Genomic DNA, 20,755 nt, shown 5'->3' on the forward strand with positions numbered 1-20,755 from the left:
AAAAGAGAGAAAAGGAGGAGGAGAGAACGGCCAGATTAGGGAAATGAGGGAGAGTGATAGCCAAAATCGCATATAAGGGGTATATAAACCCCCCAAAACGACGCCGTTTAGGTGAGTCTAGGGCATCTCTCGGGTCAACGCATGGGTAAACCGTGTAGAGGGGGCCTTACTTTGTATACGTTTCATTTTGGCCACTTAAAGGAAATCATATTTTACGTTTCAGTCCTATTTCACTTAAGGGAGATCTTTTTGTGTTCCAATTCGACCTTCTATTGCCATTTTATTCCTATTTAGTCACTTCTACATATTTTATAACTATTATTATTATTATTATTTCTATTTCATTATTATTTTCTGTTTTTATCATTTTTTTCGGGATTTATATACATATATATATACATGTATAGTCGTTTTTTTCTTTTTGATTTATTGTTTAATTGATTTTGTATATAGTTTCTATTTATTTATTACAACTATCTTATTTTTTTTTATGTTTTTCTATATATATATATATGTATATATTATTATTTTCGCCTTATTATAAATTATTTTTCCTTTTCTTTCGACTTTTTTTTTTGATTCATTTAATATTTATTTATTGTTATTTTTCCCCCTAACGTTTTTGATTTTTTAGAAGAATTCAACAAATCAGAGGTAAACAATTCGAATTGAATATTTTAAATTTTAATATAATTTTTTATTTTCGCGATTAAGACAACCGACGAATTAATTGGTACCGAAAGGGCGGTTCAAGGGTGCTAATCCTTCCTTGACCGTAACCGACTCCCGAGCCCGACACATTTCTGGTACAACGCAGATCAGGTAAGATGGTGTCCGACCCACCTAAATTCGTTTTAAAGTGGTCGGTGGCGACTCCAATCCCTATTTTTCAAGTCGAAGCCCAATTCCGTGGCCCAACCGAAAGACGGTTGCGACATAACATAATAATAAATTTTTTAAGTAGCCTCGTTAGTAAAAAAATATTATTCTTTCTTAAGTTCAATCATTTATGTTTGTAAAGTATGTATACGTTATTAATTAATTAAAAAATTCTAAATAGATATTACCTTGTAATCATCCCATAATATTAAAAAAATAATTTAATAATAACGCAGAATAATTATATTTATATTATTTTAATATTTTTTTTATGTTTTTTATTAATCTATGATAAGTACTAGGTAGTATATATTTAAAGATAATTCTCAACCATTTGATATTTAACGCTTATACCCTAACATTCATAGTACTCTAACTTAGGATCTCAATGAATTACAAAATTTTTTTTACCATCGTGATCGCTTGAGTCACGATATTTTAATATATTTTAAAACATTATGATATTTATATTAATTAATATTGTCCTAATGGTTAGAGACAACGGACAAGGAGGAGGGCTGAAACGTTAAAGTGGGGAGGAATATGGTCACCTGGACTCAACCCGGACCCATCACGTGGGACCCATCCACCAAGCAAACATTTCGATATTCAATAATAGCAATAGTAAAAATAGGATAGATGCTACGCGATTGGGTGGAGCGTGGAGTTAACTCATGCATGAGATTGCGTTTTGCATATGAAAAAAAAATAGATTTGAAGGTAAAGTTTACGGATAGTACCACAACTATTAAAATTTATAAAATAGTCTATCAATTATAAGATTTTATTTTGTTTAATCTCTCGACTATTAAAAGTTACAAAATGATCGCATAACTACCCATATATTCAAAACTCGTCATTTTCCGTTAAAAGAAGTGGTGACCATTTTAGCTGGGCTTTAACTTATGGATTGAGATATGAAAAAATATGATCCTAAAATCGTTTGAGTTAAATTTTGCGAAACGACTCTTCGTTTACATTATATCATTAAGTAGTGTTTGAAAGCAACAACAATGCCAATAAATATCATTAAAATATGATTTTATTATTTCTCAGTCATAAGATTAACATCCAACATAGACAACCGCTAAACTTTTAATAGAAAAAGATGAATTTAGAACATATAAATAATCAATGATTATTTTAAGTGAAAAGTTATCTTAAATTCATTTTAAATTAAGTTATCAAACCGTGTAACTAAACTTCTTTTGTGCATGGAAATGTTGCACGTTCAAATTATCGAGAAAACTGAAAACAATGCATGTGGGTGTAATATGGTGAGGCAGCCAACCTGGTGGTGTGGTATAGAATCGTGTTGCAGATACGTAGGGTATATGATTGAATTCAACGAGCCCACAGATACCTTAAATGAAAATCACTTTAAACCATGCATCAATTTCTTTTTTAGCATTTTAATATGATTTTATGATAGTATATATATTATATCTTAATACGGTTTTATTACACTATCATTATCATTCTCTTAAAAGATATGTATGATAAGATGTATAATATCACAATTTTTAAATTTTAATATTTCAATATCTTTAAAGTGTGATATTTTTCCTATCTAATCTTGTGATGTCCTTATCACAAGTCATTAACTACAACAAATTTATCAATTTGTGACGAAATTTATGTATGACATTGTGAATAATGTCACAAAATATAAGTTTAATATGATTAATGCAAATTTTTATTCATTGTTATATGTCTTGTTTTTATATGACGATTTGAAAAGACATAATATGATTGTCAATTAATTTTTAGTGTCAATTATTAACATAAAAAATTTGTTAAATTTTTTAGTGACATGTTATTTGTCACTAATTCAAAATTTTATTAGTGACAAAATTTAAAATATTTTTAGATTTTAAACTCGTAATTTCAATCGCTCCTATTAATTTTTTAAAAATTGTGTGCTCCATAAATATTTTATATATGTATATAGATTTAAGTATTTTATTTATATATAACTTAAGAATTCAAAATCTCAAACCATATGAAATAAAATTAATCCAATATTTAAATTTTCTAGCACCCAAGTACGTTTTACACTAAGAAATTAAATTAAATAAGCCATTAAACTGTAAATGTATATTAAATAAAGCTTTTTGATCAATTTTGACCTTTAAATCTTTATATTTTAAAGTTATTTTTCCATGTGACAACATCAAAGTGAATCATATGCCACTCTTTGGTGATGCCATGTGGTGTTTCTAGGTTTTTTAAAATTTAATTTTAAAAATATTTAAAATAAAAATTATGAAAAGATTTTAAATAATATTTTAAAAATATAAAAAAAATAAATTATTATTTTTTTTAATAAAAAATTCAATATTTATTTAAAAAATAAAACATTAAATGTTATTAAAATTATAATAAATATTAAAAATTTAAGAAATATGAAAAACGTTTGAAAAATATTTTATAGCTATCTAAAATATGGAATTTTTTTTAAAATTTTGAAATTTATTAAAAAATAAAAAAATATTATGAAAATAGTAAAAAAAGATTTATTTTTTAAATATAAAATATCACATAATTATTTTAAAAATTATAAAAAATTGAAAAGTTATTATAAAATGTTAAATAACTATTTAATTTTATAAGATATATATATAAGGACTGTTATGAATGTGAGCTAAAATTTAGGTATATGTTATATTGAAAAATTAAATGATTCTGCAACTTATATTTAGGTTCCATTTCATAAACCCTAGATGATTATAGGGTCACGCTTTGCAATATACCCATTACATTAGGTATATGTTATATTTTTGAGCCCTTATTTCATTTAGATTTTCTTCGGCCGTTTCCTCTCCCACATTTCCTGATAAAGCTCCATTTGCCTTGCTCACGCTACTATCGATGAAATATTATCTTCACGAGTTTTACATCATCCTAGTTAGACTACGCAACCAGAACGAAGAACAAAAATGTGGCACCAGTGTCTACTAACAATAAGCCGAGCATGGAATGGTGAGCCTGATGCCCCAAGATTCTCTCTTTCCCCTCTTGTCTGTCACCTTCTCCTGGACGTGCATTTGTGTTAGCGCTGGACAGTTTCCTATTTTTATTTCTCACGTTCTTTAGGGTTTCAACTAAATAATGAATACAAGATTGGCAAGCTGTGAAGCCATAGACAATTTTAGATACTTTTTATTTTAATCTGTAAAAAATATGGGTTATTATTGTAATTTGCAATATGTAGCTTTTTTCATGTAATTTATAAAAAATTACAGGCCATTATTGTATTTTATGGCAAGTTTTTCTTTGATTGTAATTTATAAATAGTTTTGGTATTTATTATAATTTATAAAAAGTTATGGTATTTATTGTAGTTTATAAAAAGTTATGGTATTTATTGTAATTTATAAAAAAAGCTGGCATTTATTATAATTATTTAAAAAAAATTAGGCTTTTATAATAATTTATATAAATATTTAGACTTTTATTGTAATTTAATAATTTTTTATTTTTTATATATTTTTTATAATTTTAAATAAAAATTGTGACAATATTTTTCTGTCATTTATACAGTAAATTTTAATATTATTAGCGACGATATAAATAATTAATGAAAAAATTTTATTTTATTTAGTGACACAAATAAATGTCATTGAACATAAATGATAAGGTGAAGTTATACATAAATGTTACTATGTGTCTAACAATACATGACGATAAAAAGATACAACGTCACACAAGATATTTAGTGACACACCTAGGGTGACAATTGTCGTGACGTTGAATTTTATGTCATAAAATACAAATAGTGACATAAATGTAAGTTTCGATGACGATATTTCCAACGTCAAAAAATAAACAAATTTGTTGTAGACGGTTGTCTGTCATGCCTACCCCATCTATTGAGGTGCTCGTCATGAAATAAGACAATCAAATAGTCACTTTAATATTGCTTGTCACGAGGTTATTATTCTATTCCCGAAGGACATGTTCTATATGTTGTGAATGGAGAAAACTAGCTTGGGAGGATAACCTTCGTAATCAACTTCTACAAAATCTTATCTTTATTAGTCGATCAATGAATTAAATATTGATAACACTACCAAAAAACTCAAAGAACAAATATACATACATATATATAATTCAAAGGTTATCATGATTAATATAAACATTATTATTATTATAACGTGATGATGACTACTATGTAATATTTTGATAAATTTAATGATTATTTTATAATTTTTAAAAGTTTAGTGACTAAAATGATACAAAAATCTTAGTTTAGAGACTATTGGTGTGTTTTACCCACCATTTCTTTCAATGGCGCTTAGAATCCGCCATACTTTTTACATTACAGAACAAGCATTGGGGTTTTCATCACTGAACATCTGCGGAGGATAAGCGTAAAACTCGGTGGCATACCTCGGAGCGTAATAATATAATTCATTCTTCTTCAGCTCCACCGCCACTTTGAACTCTTCTCCTCCTCCTGCGGTGGCTGCATTGGCTTCTCCACCGTCACCACCACCACCTTTCTTGTCCTTGTCATTGCCGCCTTCTGAGTCTTTCTTGTCCTTTTCTCCATTTTTCTTGTCGTCTTCGTTGCCATCTTGGGGTTTCTTCTTCTTTCTTGGTACCAGGCTCTTGTTTCAGTATCAGCGCGTGCTTCCCTGTTCTTTTGTAAACGTGGTCTATCAGTTCGGGTGGACTGAACACTCCCTTTACTGTCACCTCTGAGCTCTTTAGATCTGGCTCCGCTGATTCCACTCCTGAAAAACAAAATATATATCAATAAACAAATAAAATGGGATCAATTCAAAGGGCATGATTGGATCACAAGTCGGACGGACGGAAGATTTTATTTTATATAATAAATTTATAAAATTTAAAAGTAATAAATTTATAAAATTATTGTTACTTAAGAGAAAAGATCATGGATTCTTATTAAAATTTTAAATTCTCATATATTTTAAGTATTTTATATTAATAATCCATTTTCGTTTTTTAAATTTTATAAATTCATCCTTAATATGAAAGATATAAAAATGTCTCTATTTTTAGACTAAATAGTCAAATTGACACTTATTATTTTTATATTATTTTGGTCTTCAAAGTTCTATTTTGGAAGATCAAGACGTCCTGGAATGGAAAATGTTAATCAACAAACAAAATGCTTTAAAATAAAATATAATTTTTCTCTAAAATAAAATATTGGGAATAAATATGTTTTAAAAAATAAAGAATGAACATTAAAAATGATTATTTAGTCCAACACCATAAACTTTTATAATTTAAAATAAAATATTAAAAACTAAAAATACTAAAAAAAAGTCAAAATAACTATTTAACTTAAACGTTTAATTTTTTTAATACTAAATGTAAATTCATGCATTCATCGTAAAATACCGATAATACGGTTTAGTGAAATCAAACCTTTCATTCTTTGGATACGTTTCTTGATCTCTTGAGCACAAGCTTCACAGTGCATGTGAACCTTCAATACCACCACCACCACCTGAGGCTGAAACCCCCCACCCCCCACCCCCCCACCCCAAAAAAAAAGAAAAGAAAGAAAAGAAAAAGAAACCAAACTTTATCAGTCTGCTGAAGAAACTGAAACTATGGGTTTTAGGGGAGCAAAGCAAGGGAAAGAATCAAAGTACCTCTTCTTTCATTTCTTCAGGCTTAGGCTTTTCTTTTTCCTCTGGTTTCTTATCCCCCGCCTCCGCCGCAGACGGTGGTTTTGGGATGGGTGAGAGAAGCTCAACTTGCCTATGACTTTTCCTTTGAACTCTCTCGAGAACTTTTAAAGGGTCGGCTTTCTCACCTTTCACCACCACCTTATTACTCTTGCAATCCGTCATTACATCTTCGACACCTACAAGAAAACAAAAACTATAATCAGATCGAATAAAAACCAGAATCAAAACATGTTTTTGGGAGGGGATTTTGTTGTCTTGTTGGAACCTTGAAATCCCTTGAGACAACAACGGACTTTACGAGCACAGCCTTCACAATGCATGTAAACTTTCAAGATAATCTCTTGAGGTTGTTGAGCAGATTCTTCTTTCTTTTCATCTCCTTCCTTTGCATCTTCTTCAACCTTTTTCTCCTCAGCTGGTTTCTTCTCTTCCTGTGAAACGAAATATGTTATTATAAGATGAAAAGGGGAATGCAAAAGGAGTGAAGAATCGGTATTTAAGATGAACACCTCCCCCATTAGTTTACAGAATCTGGGTTTCGATTCAAAGTTCAAAGCACAGAGGCTTTGATGTTGATTATGATGATGCAAAGGGAACTCTGTTTTATTCTTCCTCTTTTCTCTCTGTAAAGTGTAAACCAAGAAATCTTAAACTACATGACTTCCCCCTACACCATCCGATCTAGAGAACCTGAGGCCATTTTATACTTCCTCTCTTGGTTGTAACTGAACCAAAGTTATTATAATTATGATTAATGTTTGATGTATTAATAGTATAAACTTATATGTAAAGTATACAAATGTCCCGTTTATTGTATATTGTTTTATTGAGTTTTTATATCATTAAAAGTTATAAAATGATCTATGGTTATAGGTTGTTATTTTATTGAGTCTATTGACTATTAAAAGTTACAAAATAACCATTCAACTATTTATATGTTTCGACCTCATCCTTTTATGTTAAAAATTAACAGTCGTCTGGGCTGGACGTTAACCTACTGATTGAGATATGATAAAATCATATTCTAATTATGTCTACTGGCACCGTCGTTGCTTTTAAGCACTGGCTCGACCATATGGTGTAAACAAAGAGTTCATCCATGAAATACAACTCAAACGGTTCTGGGATCAAATTTTATCATATCTTAATCAACAAGTTAACGTACAACTCAAACGATCGTTTTTTTTAACAGAAAAGAACGAGTTTGGAACATATGAATAATCGGGTGAGCATTTTGTAACATTTAATAGTCGATGACTCAATAAAGCAACATCATATAGTTTGAGGGACTATTTTATAACATTTAATAACCGGGGACTCAACAAAACAACGCATTATAGTTAGGAGACCATTTATGTACTTTATCGATAATTATATTTATTTTATTTAAGAAAAAAACAAAATAACTTTTTGAATGAATCAAATTATTTACCCAACATTTTTGCTGAATCTTGTGGATAGCACGGACGAGGGAGAAAGAACTGAAGATAGCTTCAACATCTGTAACAAGATTGACATCAGTGCAAGAATCAGACTGGACCTGTAGGAACTAAAGTAGTATTGAATAAATTGATTTACAATTTTTATAAATATATTTGTATCTATGATAGTATTTATGTAATTTTAATTTTTTTCTAGAAATCAATATAATTATTTAAAAATATTTAAAAATACAAAAATAAAAAATTCGTTCCAAAACGGTAATTTTGAGGCTTTAAACAAGCAAATTATTAAAAATTAAATTAAACTAAAGTAATAGTAACTAGTTTAATCAAGGTAAAATATCAAAATTAGCATTCTTTTATTAAAATGATCATTTAATTCTTATTAATTTTTTGGGGAGTATTTTAGCCTTTAATATTTTAATGTTTGGTCAAAATAGTCTATGTTAGATGAAAAATGTTACTTAACAAACTGTCTATGCATATTGTTGATATGACATTTTCACATGTACTAAATTATTAACGTGATATATGTCACATTACTAAAAATAATGATGTGATATATGTCACATCATCTAAAGTAATAACGCAAGAATTTAATATTGACATTATATCTTTTATTAAATAGGAGAAAATACCTTAAATACATTTTTTTTATTTTTTAGGTAAATTATACTATTCATCACTCATATATTCTTATTCTTATTTCAGTCACTAAAGTTTATTTTTTAAAATTTAATTATTAAACTATAGAATTCTCTTATTTTAATAACTCAAATTTATTTTATTAATTTTTTATGACATGACATCTATTAATAACTCAAATTTATTTTATTAATAATTTATTAATAACTAAAATTTACTTTATTAATATTTTAATAATTTAAATTTTAAATTACTTTTTATTTTAATGTATTTGTATGAATGGGGTAATTAACCCTATTTTTAATTTAATTATTAAACTATAGAATTACTCATATTTTAATAATTCAAATTTATTTTATCAATAATATTATGACATGTCATCCATTAATAACTCAAATTTATTTTATTAATATTTTATTAATAACTCAAATTTATAAAATTCAATACTCTAATTACAAATGTCATTTCTACAATTACAAAATCAACCCAAAAAACATTTCCAATTCCCTCCACGATTTCTAATAAATCACAAATATCTAGAAATAAAACAACATTAAACACAAAAAATAACCATTATTGCATTAGCCCAGAAAATTTACAGGAAAACAAGAATCTATTAACAAAATAATATTGTATACACAAACCAATATATGATTTAAAAACAAATATATACATATATATATAATACCTTGGAATTGGGGTGATAGATAAGCTTCGTAAGATTAAGAGTGGATGGGAAACTGGAGCTTGAAAACTCAGTTCTGTTATCAAATTTGGCATGGAAACTTGCAGTGATTCCAGATGGGCACTGACCTGGAGCAGTACCCATGAGGAAAAACACTGACACAACTCAGTGTAATTCGGTAAAATCCACAACGAAAGATTTTTTTTTTTGAAAACTCACAATTGATAGAACCTCTTAGTTGCAGGAAACAAAGATGAAAGAATCAATCACAAAGTATCTATGAAAAAAATGAACCAATTAAAGACCAACTGCAAGTTTTAATGTATTTGCTTTAATACGTAACTAGAGTTTGAAAATTTTCCCCAAATGGATTGCAGTCTCTTCTTCTTTGCAAAACCCTCTTAAACCCTAACCCTAAATTCTAAAATCCTTATTCCTTCTCCACCTCTTTCCTCATAACCAAAGCCCCAAAGAAACATAAACCCAAACACCCCAAACATGATGAAACGTGGTTCCGAAAAAGACTGAGATCGTAGAGCGATGACCGAATGTTGGGTTCTTTTGAGAGTAAGATTGGGGTTTTGAATTGAATGGGGGTTAGGTGTTAGTAGACAGTTGAGATTATTGGAATTTGAGATGGTTGCCGCAACGATTGTGAAGGGAAAACATATGGATTTCGTAGTTTGGCCAAGTATTTCTATGTGTCTGGTCAATGATTGTGCGTTGAGGGTTTTTCCTTGTTTCAGAAAAAGAGCAAACTTGTTTGATAGTGGTAAAGACGTGGCTAAAATAATTAAATTAAAAAATTTTAAACTTTAGCGAATAAAATAAGAGTGAGAAGGTAGTTGAATGATGAATGGTGTAATTTACCTAATAAAAATAAAAAAACATGTTTTTTTTAAGTGCCACGTGTCAATTTGTTATAGGAGGGTTCCACGTCATCTTCCGTGACGAAAATTGGTATACCCATTAACGACAGAAAATATTATGTAGTTAATCGAGAATTTTTAAACTTTATGTATAAAATTGAGAATCGGGTATAGTTCATGTATGAATGTGGTAATTAACCTATATTTATAAAACATTAGTTAATATTTTTTTAATTATAATTAGATCAAATATTAATTTGAGAAATATATAAACCCTAATTTATTTTCATAGCTTTAAAGTTTTCGTGGTGGTCGTCGCTGTCGTCATTGTTGCCCCCGCTGTCGCCATTACCGCCGCCACCACCGTCCCTGCCATCGCAACCCCCGCCACCGGTATCATCTTTCGCATGTGATTTAGTCTTTGTCGTTCACCGGTGGTGAAAGCTGATACAGTGATGGTGGTGACCACGATAGCAATGACAAGAGCTTCAAAACTATAAAAATAAATTAGAATTTATTAATTTCTCAAATTAATATTTGATCTAATTATAATTAAAATAAAATTATAGAAGCTAATATTTTATAAATATTGTATTTTAATTAAATTACATTTAAAATTTTAACTAATTTATAATTATATGTTTAGTACCTTAAAATTTAACGTTTTATAAATTAATTTAATAATACTCACCATTAACGGTACTCATTCATGCTTGTCGAACAGGGCAACATCATCCTAAATTAAAATAAAGTTTAGTATCTATATTTTAGATTAAAACGAACTAAACTTAAATAGATGAACCCAACCCACCTATATCTCTTCTAATAAATCAACAAAGGTTTTAACTTTAATATATACGACCTGTTAAATCATCTAAGCCATTTTCATTTGTTTTACAATGAAATTGGAATCATCTAAGCCACAAGAAGAAAACCATTAACCTAAAAAATCATGTATAGGTAACTTTAATCTTTGCTTTAAGGTCAAAAAGAAGATTTAGATAGGGCAAGTGGGCAAATTAAGAAGTTGATTTAATGCCATTAAAATAGATGGTCATAAGCCATTTGAGCATCCGAAAGGAAGGTGGGGTAGGGACCTTAGGGGCAAACATCGATGATCAAAATCAAACAATCCCTTTAGTCTAAGAAAATTGGTAATTCATAAGTCATCTTGGACTAGATAACTTTGAACACACATAAAATCATAGTTTAAGAACCTTTTGTAAAAATTCTCTTAAAAAATATGATTTTGGAGATACACATTTAAAGCTAGAATAAAATAAGATTCAAGAATTGGTTATACGCAAAAAAAATTAAAGCACCATACCATACCCAAAATGATACCTTTTAAAAATTATGTGTTGTTTCATTTTTAAAAAATTCTGCATATGGACTAGAACTTAATCTATAATCCCTTGAATTCAAAATATGAACGTGGATTTAAATAAATGATGTGTACTTGTTTGGAAGTAAAATGTTTGAAGCGGAAAATTAGTTCACTAGACTTTGGAAAATAATGTCATTTTGTTAGTAAGTAATATGATTGTGGTCCATTAACTTTCAATATTATCTTGTTGATGAACTTATCAAGTTCTCTGAGTGATGAAAGAAGAAGAAAATTGTTGTTCTCTCCAAAGATTCTGAGTTTAAAGCAGTTATGTCTGTAACAGGGTATATGTGTGTAGTCAATTAGTTAAGAAAATTCTGATCAAATACTATCTTGTAAATCACTCTAGTATAGAATAAATCTCATAATAATAGTTCCTACATTTGTAAATAGTATGAATATCTTCAACAATTCCAATATTATACTTCCAATTTGAAGTATAATATGTGAGCTTCGATTGGGCATAAAACACACCTCTATACCTTTTGTATATTGTGAGTTATAAGTGCTTAAAGTAGATTAGTTGAAATTGTTATATTTAGATCATTGGATTTCTAGTTTCAAGTAGTACATTTTGAGATATATATATATATATATATATATATATTAAGTTGATGTAAGTATAAGGTAGTATTTGTTTAAAAATAACTTTCAATTATTTAACATTAAACACTCACACTCCTAATATTTATAGTGCTTGAATCTGAGACTTCAAGAATAACAATAATTCCTAAACAACTTTAAGATTTTAATTCTCTTATTACATAAAGAATTTTGTTCGAACTATTAGTGTCAAATTGAGATTTATACATCATATTAAGAAGTTGACCTATGGTCTAACTTATCCTAACATTGTATGATATAGAGTTTCTACATACGAAAAATTAATTTTTCATAATAGAAAAACTCATAATAAAAAAGCAGGGAGTGATGTAGATAAAGAAATGGTTATATTTTATCATAATTGATAATTAAATTAGATTATCGGTATAATTCTAATTAGTAAAAATTACTTAAGTTTATTTTAATAAGTAAATACTTATTTTTAAGCCATAAATCTTATAGAATTATATTTCTTGATTGGATGTAAAAATAGAGAGTAAGTCTTATGAATTTGGGTAAAGTACACAAATGGTCACGAATTATAGGAGTCCTGACTACTAAAAGTTACAAAATGGTTACCCAACTATTTATATGTTCCAAAAGCATTCTTTTTTTAAAAGATTGATGCTTGTCTGAGTTAGACATTAACCTACTGAATGAGATATGATAAAATTATATTTTAATGATGTCTACTTGCATCACCATTGCTTTCGAGCACTGACTCACCAATATAATGTTTCAAACACTAGCTTGACGTCATAAAGTAAATATAGACTTGATCCATAAAATACAACTAAAACAATTCTAGGATCATGTTTTATCATATCCAATTCAACAAGTTAACGTCAATCTCAGGCGGTCGTCAAATTTTTAAAGGAAAAGTACGAGTTTGGAACATGTGATTAATCGAGTGACTATTTTGTAACTTTTAATAGTCAGATGAATGAACAAAGCAACACCCTATAGTTAGGAGATTATTTTGTAACTTCTAATAATTAAGAGACTCAAAAAATTAACGTCCATAATCGGAGGACCATTTATGTACTTTACCCTATGAATTTTTTTGATTCATGATTATGTTGTTGCGTTTACTTTCCTTTAATTAAAATTTGATTGAGCGAAAAAATATTAGAAACTATATAATTCTATTGTATATTTAAATTTGCTACTTTTACCTAAGAATATAACATCAACAATAATAACTTGTAAAGGAAATGAAAGGAAGGAAACAATATATTGTAAAAGATGATGATGATAATGATAGCGACGACGACGTTTTTATTAATTATCGGCGTAAATATGAACTCCGATGGCGATGACGAAGATGGTAACGAGACCGAGGTAGATGATCGAGTGGACGAAGATGGAAGCTCCACTGTTTTGCATGTTCCCGAACTCAACAACCTTGCCTTTACCTGGTATCTGAAACAACAATCCGGGGCTCAGCAAGACGAACAGCACCGTCGCTACTATCACCGGACCCAAATCCGCCATCGATTCGATTATCCCCCCGCCTCGTGTTTTGTTTTTCTGGTTCTTGATAGAATGAATGATCAGAAACTGAAGGATAGTAATAAGGGATTTCCTGGAGGAAAAATAAATGAAAAGAACGTGTGGTGGTGGGTGAGAGATTAAAGGAGATTTGGAGTGAAGAAAACGACGATATTATAAAGTTTTGGGTGAACTATGTATTTTATCAATTTTGTTCTGTTTTGGTTATTTGACTATTATTGTTTTTCAAAATCATCATTAATATTAGGCTTTTGTTTCATTTTAGACACCCCGTTAAGAAATTAACATAATTGTTGATATAATTTTTTTTTATTTTTCTCAATGATGACATCATATTATTTTATAGTGACACACTAATATCATCATTAATCTTTCAACAACGGATAATCAAAATGAAATACTAGTGATGATTTTAAAAAATAGTTAAGTAATTAAAACGAAACCAAAATAATAATTAAATAACTAAATATGTGGTTTATCCTAAACTTTTTGTAGGTCAGTTGTTGGGTCCTTGTGGTCTTGTTCGGAAGCTTCATCTTGGTCCTACCTTAAGTAATTACATAATCTAAAATCTAATTAACAAACGCACCCCTAGCATTTTATTTGTGTTGGAAAGTATACTATTGAGAAAAATGGTTTAATGTCGAAATAAGTGTCAAAACTATATCTAAAGATAATTTTAGATGCTTAAAGAATTTTTCATTTAAAATAAGTGTCTAACGTTTCTAATATTACAATTTAGGTATCTACACCATAATAGCTGTTAAAAATAAGTTAACCAATCAGTGTTTGACATGTGACCTAATTTTTTTATTACATTTAATTTAAAAAAATAAAATTAAAACTCTTATATTTTTCCTCATAAAACCTCCAAAAACTATCCAATTCCCTAACTCAAAATCTTAAAATCCTTAATTTCAAATCTCCAATCACTGATCCGTCATCAAACGGTCACCACCACCCATCACACTTATCATCATCCCAAAACAATAAATATTTAAACCTCTAAATCTCTAACCTTAAAATTAGTCCCAACACCGCATGAATGGTGAGACGATTCAGCCCGATTAAAACAACCCCAACGCCGGATATTTTGGGATTGATTCTAGCCAATGGTGGGGTGGCTGCATGGGTAGAGTTCATTTTGGTTGTGGGAGGGGGTTAGCACAATAGTAATAATTATAATAACTAAATAATTATATTTAAATTTATTGTATCGTAATAAAATTATTAATTTAAAAGTGATTTCATTTTAATTAATATAATCAATCAATAGACGTCGTTTCTAAAGAAGATAAAAGTCAATTGACATCGCTAATGGTGTGTTGAGAAATGAAATGATGCTTGCTTTTTATGGGATATATACTAGGGAAGGACGTAGATTTTATGTTAAGGATGAATTAGAATTTTAGGAGGGGATAGATTTGTAAAATTCTAGGGTTGAAAATAAATTATTAACATAAAATATAAAAAAAACATATCTAAAATTTATAATTGTACGAATCAAGCAACTTCAATAGTTAAGGGATTTATTGTTATCTCTTAATATATCGGGTTCAAGTATCGCGTATGCTAAGGGTATGAGCTTTTATTGTTAAAGAGTTGAAAGTCATTGAATAAATATTACATTGTATTCACCCTAGATTTATAATATACATATGATAATTTTATAATTTTAGAGACGACTATTCCCGACTCCCTCGATCCATTCTTAAATTTAAAAACCGTAACAACTTGATTTGAAATTTAAAAAATTATAACAAAATAATTTATTAAAATAATCTAATAGAATATAATTTTGATAATATCCATGTTACGTATCGAAGGCATTTATTGACACATACACGAACATAAATTGGGTGTTGACAATGATATCCCTAATCACTCAACAAAAATGAGTATATAAGATTATATATAAATACTATGAGAAATAAATTGTACGGAAATTACATTTACAATGTTAAATATAAATTAGTTAAATATTTTTTTAAAAATTAGATTACCGCCTTTGTGATAATTGGAGAAGTTCATGAAATCCCGTCAAATTGGAGAAATTTCAGTTAAAAAGATTCCCACGTGGAACAATCTCGTTGCTTTCCATTCCCTCCCTTTCTCATTTCTTAACGAGTTTTTGATCCATTTCTGCCTTTCTTTTTTCGATCGGTGCATTTTCCGGGAAAACCCGAAAACCGTCCCCGCGCTTTTTTTGATTCCGTGGCTCCTCAGTTTCTCCATTTTCTATTTGTTTCATGAATCGCTTGATTGTGGCGCCTCACCTCTTCTCATTTCGTTTAATCTATGAATCTGACCTGAAATTATTAGCGGTTTGATTGGAATTGAAATCAAATAAGTCTATAATTCTGGTTGGTTGTTGATTTATTTATTAGCATCTTTTCTTTATTTGTTTTTCCAATTCGTATGAGACAATTGGAAACTTCAATGCGTGTACCAACGATTGCAGATGGCAAGTTACAGCGGTTCGCCGAGGCGGAATTTTCCAAAGTCAAGCGCGTCATCAGCTAGGAGAAAATCATTGGAGAATGGAGGTTCCAACTCTATTCGGAAACTCTTACCATCTTCTCGTCCTGCTCCCATGTAAGTTTTCTCATTTCAAATCTTACCTTTCGTTTATATCATTATATAAAAAAGTTTTTTTTAAAATTTCGAAGATTTTGGATGAAGAATCTTGTAAGCTATAATGTGTAAAAGGCGCAATTTAGTTTGGTGAAGTTTCGTTCAGCAAATGAATAATTGGATTGGGTTTGAATGGGTTGATCAAGGCAGTCGGTAATAATTTGTGAACATTCATGTTCTACATGTGTACATTATGTGGAATTAATGATGAAAAATGGTTAAAGATTGTAATCAATGTTAAATTTCATCTTTAAAAAAAATAGTAATGGTTCTTTTCCTTTTTATTCTGTTCCAACTTGCTTGTGGAAAGGGGACTAGCTGGCGAGCGTACGGTGAAAAAATTACGGCTGTCAAAGGCCCTGACAGTACCAGAAAATACCACAATTTATGAGGCCTGCCGGAGGATGGCTGCTCGTAAGGTTGATGCTTTATTACTTACAAACTCTAATGCATTGCTTTGTGGGATTCTGACAGATAAGGTATGACTAAAATCCTTGAAGCGTATAATAAATTCCCTTTACTAGAATCTCAAAACAAGTTGAGGCAACAAATTCCCTTTATTTGGATTTCACATTTGCATGAAGAATGTTCTTTATATATATTCAATCTAAAGTGAAGTACGATAACTATGCTGTCTCTTGTTTGTTGATTATTTTTTGCCTGTAGGACATAGCAACAAGAGTGATTGCTCAGGAGCTTAATATGGGGGAGACACCAGTTTCCAAAGTAATGACTAAGAACCCAGTATTTGTTCTTTCTGACACTCTTGCTGTGGAGGCACTCCAGAAGATGGTGCAAGGTTGGATTTTTTGGTTGATACCCGCCCTTTTACGTCATGTATTTTCTTGTATCTTACCCTCTGATATTGTTCTGATATCATTCTAAGCAGGAAAATTTAGGCACTTGCCTGTTGTACAGAATGGGGAGGTCATTGCTTTGCTTGATATAGCTAAGTGTTTGTATGACGCTATTGCTCGAATGGAAAGATCAGCTGAAAAGGGAAAAGCTATTGCTGCAGCTGTTGAAGGTGTAGAAAAGAATTGGGGAACATCTTTCTCTGGTTTGTGGATAATGTTATCTTTTGTCTTCAATGGGGGTTTTTTTTTTTGTCCTTGTTTTGTTCATTTTATTTTTATAGTTTTGCTATCAACAGACCAGTTTTAACTTCAAGTCTAGCCGCCTTTTGGGGTGACATGCAGGTCAGAATACAATCATTGAGACACTTAAAGAGCATATGTTCAGTCCCTCACTGTCTACATTAATTGCAGACAATCCAAAGTAGGTAATAATTTTTTCCTTTTTAATGTATATTTATTTGGTCACTAGTGATATTTTCAGTAGCTATGCTTAATATGATGCCTTTCTGTCAGGATTGTAACAGTTTCACCAGCCGACACGGTTTTAACGACTGCAAGGAAGATGCTCGAATCTCAGATAAACGCTGTGGCCGTGACTGTTGAAAACAAACCACAGGGGATTCTAACGTGAGTCTCTTTTGAATCAAATCAGAATTCAATATTTTTCCATATGTTGTTGAGGGAGTGAAGGCAGGAGCATTACAATTCTGGTTTTATTATTTTAACCGTTACAGTTGTCATTGATATATATTCTTAAGCTTTTACATTGAATTTCTGATAGTTCAAAGGATATATTGATGCGGGTGATAGCACAAAATCTGCCTCCAGAGACTACTTCAGTTGAGCAGGTTGTTTGCCTCTTTTTGGAATTTTCTTTTTTCTTTTTGTCTCAACAGAGTTTGTTCTTATGGATTGACCTTATATACCAGTAGAAGCTCTTCATTTTTGACCTCTATGATAAGCACATTCTTGACTTCTAGTTATTTTGCTTTTGATTTGATGTATAGGTTATGACCCCTAACCCAGAATGTGCAACACTCGACACACCAGTTGTTTCTGCTTTGCATACCATGCATGATGGCAACTTTTTACACCTTCCTGTGGTAGATAGAGGTGATATGAGCTGTTACCCCGCAAGGAATATAGTTTTTCTACATACATCGAATCAGTTCCCAATTAGATTCTTTGGTTGGTTGCAGATGAAGAAATAGTTGCTGTTGTGGATGTGCTCCACGTTACTCATGCTGCTGTTGCCACGGTAAGTCAAGTATCTTTCTAAAGTTATGGTGTGCTTAAAGCAGATAAATGTTGCAGTGTACAAATAATCTCTATGTATACTATATAAAGTATAAATTCCGAAAGTGTAAATAGTAATTAACGAATTATTAATGAGAAAGAATAAGATCATAATTATCTTCCTATTTCCTTTGAAATTCATGATGTTTCTGTTATGATCTCATAATTTTCTTCAATAACTAGGTCGGGAAAAATTTTGCAATCAATAATGAGGCTGCCACAACAATGGTGCAGAAGGTTTGGGATTCCGCAATGGCCTTACCTCCCATTGAAGATGATGAGACAAAAAGGTTTTTTATGCTGTTGTGTTTATGTAGTGTTTTGTGCCATTACTGTTTTACTAACTTATTGATAGTGATGTTTCAGCTATGGTTCATTGAAGTTGGCTTCTGTAGCAGAGACAGAGAGATCTCTTCCCTATCCTTCATCCAATATGCCATATACATTTGGCTTCAAAATACAAGATAAAAAAGGCCGGATGCATAGATTTACTTGTGGTATGCTATTGTTTCTACTCGTAAACTAAGTGTCATGGTTTCAGAGAGTAGCGAATCTCATATCAATTGTCTATTAGAGTTGATCTTGAAATATAAGTGTTCACATTAACTTCAACATGTGAGGTGCCTTTTTGTTAGTAAAACTTTAAGGTTAAATGATTTGAAGCAGACAATAACTTGTACCAGAGCCAGTCTAGAGTATTAGTGATGCACCACTTAGGACAATGGACCCTTGCTGGCAGGGATGAACCGAAGGGGCGGGTGGGGACAGCCGACTCTTAAAAATTTTAAGTTCTTATATTTTTTAAAAAATTTCTTTGTATTTTTTTATTGATAATCTGTTTTTATCCCCTAACAAAAAATCATGCATTCGTCTCGTTGGAGTTCAGAAGAATCTAATTCTTTATATATACACCCTACATTTGATCTACTATTGTTTCCAGAAAATTGTATTTAATACATTTTTTTGCTTTTTTCTACTGAATACAGATACACGTAATTTAACGAATCTAATAAGAGCAGTCCTTCATAGGCTAGGGGATGACAGAGACAGAAACAATGTGCCTCAAATCCTGGTATATTTTTAGAAATATTATTAGTTTTGATGATTACTTAGGTATCTAATAGTATATTTTTCTCTGAAAATTATGATAATTGATGGAGGCTTATTATGTAGTATGAAGACGAAGACCATGATAAAGTTATATTGGCATCAAACTATGATCTTCAAGTGGCCATGGAACATGCAAAGTTAGTTGGTTTGAAGGTATGATTGAACTTTGTTGCTATCTGGATCTATACTTAATAGAACATTTTACTGTGAGATTTGCTTTAGACATGATTAAGGGATTTTGATTTTATTCTGATTTAATTTCCTATTTGGAGCTCAACATATCTAGAAGTAGGACCGTAAACGAGATGTGTTGAACTTGAGTATAGTTGAGTTTGAATCAACTTGAAAAGTTTAAAGCTGAGTTTAATTTGACTCGAAAGTTCACGAGTTTAAAATTATCACGTTCGACTCGAACTCGAAATAAAAAGATTGAAACTCGACTCGAGCTCGAAACATTCTCAAACTTAGTTCGATTGAAGTTTGGTTCAAGCTCGAACTTGAACTCAAATATGAACCTTAATTACATGAAAATCTTATACTGCATTAAAAAATAACTTATAAATGTTAATATTATTAATAATTTAATTTTAAAAATTACAAATTTAATATATTATTTTTCAAGTTGTTTGTGAGTTTTTCGAGTCAAGTATCAAGTAGTTCGCTTCAGCTCATTAAAAACTTGAGTCTAATCGTGCTCATTTGAATCAAGTGTAGATCGAACTTTAACCAAATCGAACTTGAATAGCTTGAGATTGTTTCGTCACATTTACAATATATCCAGAAGCATGGAACATTCTTTTGCTGATGTTATTACCGATATTCAAATGTAAAACTAAGACGTGATATAATAGTAGTGAAAACTTGATTGGTTTTCTGAGTTGAATCAAGTTAAAGACATGTGATTGATGGTTTATGCAGGGTTTGAGATTACATTTAGATTACTCAGGAATGAAAGATCGTCGACGGTCCTCCAATTCGAGAAGGTTGAATTATGAAAACTCATACGGGTGGACTACTGCATACAACACCGTCGCAGCCGGGGCTGCCGTCGTTGCTGGGCTCGGCTTATTAGCATACTTGAGGAAAGCCGGTAATTAGCATTCTTAATACCCTTCCAATCTCTATATATATAGGCATAATGATAAAATTACTCCCCAACTTTTG

At 30.2% G+C, this 20,755-nt stretch overlaps 2 protein-coding genes and 1 pseudogene across 2 annotated transcripts; 1 reads left to right on the top strand and 2 right to left on the bottom strand.

Moving 5' to 3' along the window:
- Positions 1-234: 234 nt before the first annotated feature.
- Positions 235-13,684, bottom strand: LOC120140114. The gene is made up of 2 exons (XM_039155149.1): positions 13,451-13,684; positions 235-245 (listed from the first exon to the last, which is right to left on the bottom strand). Exon 1 carries the CDS (start codon positions 13,674-13,676, stop codon positions 13,464-13,466), a length of 213 nt encoding a protein of 70 aa, XP_039011080.1. The 5' UTR covers positions 13,677-13,684; the 3' UTR covers positions 235-245; positions 13,451-13,463.
- On the bottom strand, positions 5,089-7,250 carry LOC120140113 (annotated as a pseudogene).
- Positions 13,685-15,748: 2,064 nt separating the features above from the next.
- Positions 15,749-20,698, top strand: LOC120140146 (CBS domain-containing protein CBSCBSPB1-like). Its single transcript, XM_039155169.1, has 14 exons — positions 15,749-16,289; positions 16,639-16,807; positions 16,995-17,127; positions 17,218-17,388; positions 17,528-17,606; positions 17,699-17,812; positions 17,967-18,033; positions 18,193-18,298; positions 18,385-18,443; positions 18,665-18,771; positions 18,848-18,978; positions 19,468-19,553; positions 19,655-19,744; positions 20,510-20,698. The coding sequence occupies exons 1-14, from the start codon at positions 16,156-16,158 to the stop codon at positions 20,687-20,689; spliced, it is 1,626 nt and encodes a 541-aa protein (XP_039011100.1). The 5' UTR covers positions 15,749-16,155; the 3' UTR covers positions 20,690-20,698.
- Positions 20,699-20,755: the final 57 nt, after the last annotated feature.

This window comes from Hibiscus syriacus, unplaced genomic scaffold (genome assembly GCF_006381635.1).
Source record: "Hibiscus syriacus cultivar Baekdansim isolate YM2019G1 unplaced genomic scaffold, ASM638163v2 tig00110782_pilon, whole genome shotgun sequence".
Taxonomy (NCBI): domain Eukaryota; kingdom Viridiplantae; phylum Streptophyta; class Magnoliopsida; order Malvales; family Malvaceae; genus Hibiscus; species Hibiscus syriacus.

Bases quoted from the DNA above. Each gene is read 5' to 3' on its own strand.
- LOC120140114 (XM_039155149.1), bottom strand. From the start codon at position 13,676: ATGGCGGATTTGGGTCCGGTGATAGTAGCGACGGTGCTGTTCGTCTTG.
- LOC120140146 (XM_039155169.1), top strand. From the start codon at position 16,156: ATGGCAAGTTACAGCGGTTCGCCGAGGCGGAATTTTCCAAAGTCAAGC. The intron at 18,979-19,467 runs GTATGCTATTGT...TACTGAATACAG, and splicing joins GATGCATAGATTTACTTGTG to ATACACGTAATTTAACGAAT. The intron at 19,554-19,654 runs GTATATTTTTAG...CTTATTATGTAG, and splicing joins ACAATGTGCCTCAAATCCTG to TATGAAGACGAAGACCATGA.